The 8,209-nt window shown below is 39.5% G+C and overlaps 1 protein-coding gene across 1 annotated transcript; it reads right to left on the reverse strand.

The window, feature by feature from the left end:
- Nucleotides 1–6,956: 6,956 nt before the first annotated feature.
- On the reverse strand, nucleotides 6,957–7,578 carry LOC140242131 (protein RD3-like). Its single transcript, XM_072321897.1, has one exon. It carries the CDS (start codon nucleotides 7,572–7,574, stop codon nucleotides 6,957–6,959), a length of 618 nt encoding a protein of 205 aa, XP_072177998.1. The 5' UTR covers nucleotides 7,575–7,578.
- Between the last annotated feature and the right edge of the window lie 631 nt (nucleotides 7,579–8,209).

The following is an 8,209-nucleotide window of genomic DNA, read 5'->3' on the forward strand; positions in this document are numbered from 1 at the left end:
GCATACAGCAGTTTACTGTGCTTATCCTAGCATCATCTTTGGGGCAGAGAAGATAGAATAAGAAAAAGAAAAATGTTTCTGTGCGGGAGCAAAAGATAAAAAAAAAAACCCCAAAGGAAAATAAAGAGAAAGAGAAAAAGATGAGGAGAAAGATGATAATAGTGTTCATGAAACGGACACATAAACTGCGATGGATGGAAGCATGAACACACAGCATGATCATAATTATTGTAATTAAACAAAAATGAGGCACATATTGCCGTGGTGACTCCTTCGGTGAAAAGTTTAAGATGACAGGGACCATTTAACTACATGTACTTAAATTGCTCAGAAAGCGATCCATTTTGCGGCGTTTGAGGATAGTTCATCAAAATGGACATTGTGTTATGTACCTGTACACACCTGTTCCAAAGTCTCTCTTTACACGCATATCTTAGACATGTAGACATACGATCAATATGGAATCGTCAGTACACTCAAAAAATGAAATGGTAAATCAACATTTTAAGTGTTGTCACAGTCTTTTGCAAAATGTTAAACATTCAAAATGTTTACTTTAGCACGCAAAATATTTAATACAATTTAAGAAATGGTAAATTTAACATTATTTAGTGTCAGATTTAACATTTCCAAAGAGGTTGGAGGAGTGAAAACATTAAAAATGTTGATTTATCATTTCTATTTTTTAGAGTGTATAACAAACTAAACAATATTAATCATAACATCGATTTTGCTAGACTAAGGGAATTCGTTACCGGTATAAATGTATTAGTTAAATCTGACATTTTTGTTGTTGTTTTAATCTATGCATCTAATCTTTCATTTTGGCGCACTGCTGTTTCGCTTCATTCTGATCCTCATTAATCTCGGAGTCACGTGTGATGGACAGTATCCCCCGTGGCCTCTCTCTTCAGCTAGCGGGGTAAAGAAAATCCATAAAGCAGCGATTAGATTGTGACCTGCGCGCTTGTTGAGATGTGATATTTTATTGCATACGTCAGTCGACGCAAGGAGACAGAACATCGTCTTTCTCACTTTATTTCTTTCCTTCTTTTTCCCCCGCCACGTCGTCAGGAGCAGCTCTCGCAGTACATCGACAACGCCACATCACCTCTGTAGGTCAGAGAAATTAGGAACGGCGCAGCAAGTTCGGCCTGCAGGAAGCTGGCCATAAACTCCTAGTAGTTAGAACAATAATGGATAAGTGCCTTCTTGTTTACGGAGTCAAATGACACAATTTAATCGCCCTGGTGAACCCGTCCTCTGGGGCCCAATCTAATGGAAAAGAGGAATGCTCCCCAGGGAATAGGATTGCGCCTCTGAACAAGCTGCATTGCCAATGGGAAAAAAAGAAGAACCCCTTGGGAAAGGCTAAATCATAATAAATAAGCACACATAAACGTTGTGGCCAGAAAGTTCGATGTGGACGCAATGTTACATCGTTTTTAGCATTCTCATTATTCTGTGGAAAGGATATACTATACTGTTAGTGAAACACTATTAGTGAAACAGTAATGTGCTGGACAATATTCAACAAAGATAAAAAGTACAAAGTTTAAGTGCGATTCCACACCATGATAAAGTTTACTCAAATTACCAGAATGGCAGAAGTTTTATCGCAGTCGAGTAGGAAAACAGACAATAATAATGAAATCACGTAGCATATAAACTGAGGTGAAAATATCACTAAACTCACAATTCTAACACCTGCCTGTTCAATAAAAAAAGGACAGAAAAAGAAAGAAAGAAAGAAAGAAGGAAAGAAAAGAAAGAAAACACAGAAAAAAAAACATGTTTTGGCTGATGATGATGTATTTACGTGTACAATCTTTTCCCCCTTTCCGTCATAATTTCTGGGTTTGTTGCAAAACAACGATAGAAATGTTATGAAGGAAAGAAACTTCCCCTGTTTAATTTCAGGGTCAGAAAGGAAATTTACTAATGATTTGTGTTTAAATCAATGGCAGACGTGTAAGGCCACAACATCGTTACCCATCTGATTTGTATGGAACTTCTACTGCTATCACAATTTCATGTCCACTATATGTGAATCTGTAATATCCCACAACTTCCTTATATTAGGTATGATTTTGACAACATTGCGACCAGTTTGTTTGGTTTTATTTGTTTTTTCAAAGCCATTCTTAGCATGTGCGGAATATCTGTATAGGATTCTAGAGACAACTAAAGAGAAATCAAATGTGTGAGACTGGTATTAAGAATTATTGCAGTTGAAATTTTTATTCGGGGGGGGGGGGGGAGGGAGCCAATTAAAGGTATACATAAGAATGCACCCCATTAAACCCATATTCTACAAGATTCTGAATTCTTCATAGAGGGTTTTTTTCCCCCCCTGTAATACGTACCGGATTCCTGAGGGCATGTAATTGGTGAAAAGATATAGAACTTTTTCTTTTTCTTTTTGGTAATTCTGGAGAGAGCATAAATATATAACTTGTCAATATGTTCCTGAGATATATTTCTACAGCAGTGATGGTACCAATGACCTTTTGTGTATATCATGCTAACAATCATTGGCGAGAAATTTTCAATGCAAGTTCTTAAATACTCACATGCAAAACTTGTAATTCTGATTTTGGTATATTCACACTTGTGCAAAGCACACACTGGGCACGCCAGCTGGTACTGTTTGCAGTAAATTACTTGTAGATAATAAAAACAACAACAAAAACAAAACAAAACTACAACTTTGAAAGTGTCACATTCAAGAGATCACATTATCATCAAGACATCGACTCTAGCACCAATTTTGAACAAACCTCGCACCACATTATGGTGTGACTACCAAAACTTCCTCAGTTCTAGCGATTTTCTTGCTCATCCTCCCATCACAAATTCATATAAGTGATAAAATCACATTGTATACAGAAGTCAAGACAGGATATTTCACAATAGTGCTTTCTACATTATGCCTAGAAGATAATAATATATCCAATGCCCATCATGCATGAAGCACAGGTAAAACTCTCCATGGCAACAGATCACATGACCTCAAGGTGGCATTTCCATGGTAACAGCACTGACATCATACACGTAAACTCCGGCATGGCTGCTAATAAGATTTAGATGCTGCAAAATATAAAAAAATAAGAATGAAAAAAACTCGTCCCACTACACAGCAAACAAAATATAATAAGATTAGTACAGCTGTAACATCAATCAACATTCTGATCGAACACTTGGATTACTTGCTTCGGTGCAAAGCAGCACTCAGAAATGAGGGAAATAAGAAACAAAAGTGACAAAGTAAACTACAGCAAGATAAACAACAACAACAACAAGCAAGCACACCAATGCTATATCAAGCACTCCTTTGTGACACAGAAACTTATGACACATTTGGAAATAGAGCCTGTGAATAATACATAACCCGAGTGTAATGTTTGGCATGAGTTCAGAAATACGTCTTTGATTGACTCTACCTTCACCATAGTCATAATTGACTGAGTTAAGATATATCACACATTTCAAGTCTGTAAATTATATATGACTTGTAATCAGGTACATATCTAGGGAATGTAGCATAGAGGGAGTGACCCAATTTGCCCATTCAGATGGAAAATCACTGCTCTCATTACTCTCGCATAGTCTGTGTAATGTTTATATATTCTTTTACTGTCATCACGGTTAAGAAGAATTTGAATGGTTTATTGGATACATCAGTTATCATTAACCCATTGAAGACCAGTTCGAGTACAGTGCACTCCAGTTATAACGAACACAGTTATAACTAAATTCTGGTTACAACAAAATAAAAATGAAGGTCGCGACATTATTGGCTCTATGAATTTTTATTGTTGATTTGTTTGGTTATAACGAAATTTCGAAATAACGAAAGAAAACAAGGCGGTCCCGAATACTTTGTTATAACAGGAGTCCACTGTATACTTGGGCGGGTGTCTATTGGAAATGCATTTGTCGCAAAATCAGCTCGTGCTCAACAGGTTAATTCATGAACAAAACAACATTATTTCCTCTCACTTTTTCTTCCCATCTCACCCACAACTCGATGTAGATTATATTGGTCTTATCATATCACCAACATGGGTTTTCTCTCAACTCAGAAAGGTTGAAGAAAAATTTTGCAAGAGAATATAGAAAGTTAGGATTAGTTGAAAAAGATCTTCCTCCTAAAATATCATGCCCACTACAGGTACATGATTTTAAATGCAAACTTTGGTCTGTATGATTCTCTTGTCTTTACAAGATATGAAACAACTTTAATTGATCAAGGGAAGCATCTTGTAGAAAGGTAAATGATTACAATCCTTTGTATTATTTGGGTTAAGCAAACACTTTTACACCATGGATCATTTGGAGTGTTCTCATAAGGGCAGAATGTTTTTTTTTTTTTTTTATGTTCTCCCCTGAGAAAACATTTTTGTGTAGAGGGAAGCAGCGTGTAATGAAATTAGGGCACCTGATTTTTGAACGCACTCTGTGCATGGGGCGCGAAGATTTAGACATAGGAGCTGCATATAGTGGTACATAGTGAGCTACCTGTGGGCTCATTGGTAATGCTGCAATAAATGGCTACCATGAGTTAAAGGCATGCATTGCCCTTAAAGTACTTTGACTAAGGCATCAAATATAAGAAGCTCATGACATTTGTTGTCAGAAATCATTTCGCATATTCTAACGTCATGGTTTTGGGAGGTTATCAGTCCCTCGACTTTATCTTCAGACTTCAAATCACCCTTACTACAATTTTCAAACTCTTTGGATGGGTCATGCTTTGGTGTTTCCGCCCATGCAAGTAATCATTATTACATTGTACTCTGCTTTTGACCTTTTCCAGCATGTCTTGTACCTTTGAAGTGCTTCTTTACCCGAGCAAAGTTCGCAAATAAGAGTCCTCTTCTTTGGCAATGTCTATTCTTCATTTGCCACATTTTCTCACAAATTTAATCAGATTTTGTACTCATCAATCTCTTCACACGTTGCTGTTTTTTTTTCCATAAAGAAATAAAGTTAGAAGAAAATACGGTAAAATGTTAAAATTTAACATGTTTTTTCATTCTGAATGAAAGGTCGATTCTGCATTTACAGAGTGATCGTCAGTCATGTCGCACAGATGGATGACAGAATGCCGACTCTATGAAAATTTACAGAGCTGTCCTTGGTTCAATTTAGTCAAATCACATTTGAACACCGCTATAGAATCTGGAATAGATTACGATGCCACTATCTTACTGTATGACAGAAATGTATTGACACTGAAATTTTGCTGCATTTAAGATGGACCATATCCACTACAAAATTGAAAGTGTGCTTTAAAGGCCAATGTTTCCACTAAATATGGACATATCCACTGTATTCACTATCTCATCCCTGAACAAACTGACCGCTTAAGAGACCAATGCAACATCCAAAGATTAGCTATGGTCAAACACAAAATATATTTCACGATGCAAGTCTGATCATTGTATACAAATAAAACACTTTAGTGAGGGCACTGCTAAGAATTACCTACACAAGGTATCTTTCGAACAGTCTGACAAACTGACGGCGATAGCTGATGGAGCTTGGACTGCTGTGAAGATACCAAGTGTGGGTGATTATACTAATGCCTGAACAAAATGATGTGCATTATTTGTTTTATAAAGTGATGAGGCAGATCCTTGTCATGTGATAAATCACTCTCACCTCAATGTCCATCTGTTTACTAGATCTATGCACATCTCTAAAGAATTTAACATGTAGGCATTTTAAATTCCACGGCAGCCATTTCTGCAAGTGAATAAATGATGAAATCTTGCCCGGTCACCATCCTTTTCACCATCCCGTGAAAGTACTTTATGACCAGTCATTATACTGAACTTATGACCGGTCATAAGTAAAACTGTGTTAGCCAGAAATAAATGCCTGGTCACTTGCAAGCTCTTAACCAATCATTTGATAAGGAATTTGCTCCATCATTTTATAAAGGCATATTTCCCACCACTACCCTTTCCAGAGTGAAAACGTATGATTTGCTCATCAGCCCCTATGCCCTACATTTCAACCCTCCTGGCTTCTACACAATCTTCCACTGCACCACTGGGACAATGCAGAGTGCTGATCCACATGTATGGTTGCCGTGGGCAACCCTATCAAACACTGGAAAATACTGTTGGATGATCAAACACTCAACCTGCGATCCAATTCAAACGAGAACGTGTGATACAAAAGGAAATGAGTGATTGAAGCTATGTGTTTCGCCAACATGGAGTTTCTAATCAAACAGGTCTACACTGAGGGGAAAAAAAATCAGCCCTCCACTCCATACAAGACATGTGAGATGTGATAAGGGTAAACTACTTCCAGTATCTTTTTTTATTTCACAAACCAGGATGCCAATTATCGTTCAAATTACAAAATCCAATTGGCAGGGCGCGCGTGGAGTCCAGGGTACAGTCACATTGGGGCATGATTGATCGTTGCACTGGGACTCACCAGATGAGGGTCTCACTGGCCATTTAGTTTGTTCCGTTGAGAGATAGAGAGGCGAGCGATTTGTCCTTTTTGCGCTGGTCCATTTACCACCACTATCCCATGAATACTGATTGGGCAGCCTCACAAACTTTGGCAGTCAGCGAGGGCATAGGAAAGGAGTTGAGGCTGCAAACTGTGACGAGACAGCTGGGGAGGTCCTCAAAAGATGACAGATTAAAACCAGGCATCCTCAAGAATGACTAAATGAGACCAGGTGATCATATACATAAAATCTAATCATTCCTGTATCATCATGAGCAGTAGCCATATGATTGGAAATATATTAAAAAACCAACAACACATAATTGTGACCAAATATTCACAATTTTTTTCATAAATCACACACAGGCATGCATGAATACAAAAACAAACCTACAAAGAGGATCACCTCATGAATAATAATAGTAATAATAATAATAATAAAAAACGACTCAACAGCAGAACCAAATGAGGGGAATCCCCTATACTGGCAAACTATCCATGTTGGCACAGAATTCTGGTAAAGATCTGCTCCTGAGTGTTGCACTGTTTCCAAACTCGGGCACGCTGATGGCACGCCGACTGCGGGTGTGTCCGTACTGCCTGTCCACTTGCTCTGAGACACTCGAGAGCGGATGCACGCGAATGTTCTGCTTGACCTTGGTCAAGTTGTTGGTCTTTTTCCACATCCAGTCGGTGATGGTCTCCTCGGGCGGCCGGTCCTGCAGCACCTGGATGATGACCGCCTTGAGGATCTGCGGAACCTCCTTGACCTCCGGCCGCCGGGTCAGGATCTCGCGGAAGCGCGTGATGATGCGGCCGGTCTCACTGGCCTTCACCTTGCTGCAGAGGTCTTCCAGCTCCAGCTGCTGCAGCTGAGGCACCACGTAGTACTTGGGCTGGGAGCTGACCAGCCAGCTATAGTCCACCGTCTGCTTGCGCTGCTTCTCCGTCTGCTCGGCCTGCCAGTGCTGGTGCTGCAGCTCCCGCAGCTGTCCTTCCAGCTCGTTGAAGAGGCACTCCCGTACCACCGTGGCCTCCGGCTTGGCCGGGATGCGGGGATCTTGCCGGAACATGTTGGTGAGGGACATCTTGGTCATGTTAGGCTGACGTCACATTGCCGCGGAGCATCGCCGTGGGAACCTGCATGACGAGACAGTGGCAGAGAAGAGGAGAGATGGCATTTAGCATCAGAAATTCTGAGAGGCACTTTTCGTGGAACTGTGCTCAACAACTCACGTTTTCCTTATGCGGGTAATATTAATTGAGGGGCCCTACAACAATTTATCAATACCCTCTTACGGTCACCATGGCAACACAGGGTGAGGACTCTGTATATGCTGCAAAATTTCCTTCTGGCAAAATTGTATTAGCTGCAGCTTTCTTGTCCTACCATCTTTACGCATGCATTCTTAAACTGAATTACACATCAATCAATCGTCTGAATAAATTACCCAATCATGAGCATCTTGAAACCTGTAACTAGATAGGCATACTTCACTTGCGACCTGAGTAATGTGCATGAGACACAAAATCAATGAATGTGCTCTGTTCGTTACATCAAAGTGTTTCCATTTTTTTATGCAACCTATAGCTTTAAGCTGACAAGGTTGTTTTTCAAGAAGCTGTGATAAGGAGCATGGGGGTAAACCCTTAATGTGCGTGGGTAATTATGTTTGATGTAACTAGCCATTTTTTTTTTTCATCAGAATGCAGTGCATGACTTCTTCCACAC

This window comes from Diadema setosum, chromosome 2 (genome assembly GCF_964275005.1).
Source record: "Diadema setosum chromosome 2, eeDiaSeto1, whole genome shotgun sequence".
In the NCBI taxonomy this organism is placed as follows: domain Eukaryota; kingdom Metazoa; phylum Echinodermata; class Echinoidea; order Diadematoida; family Diadematidae; genus Diadema; species Diadema setosum.

Excerpts from the sequence above, each read along its gene's own strand:
- LOC140242131 (XM_072321897.1), bottom strand. The coding sequence starts at position 7,574 with ATGACCAAGATGTCCCTCACCAACATGTTCCGGCAAGATCCCCGCATC.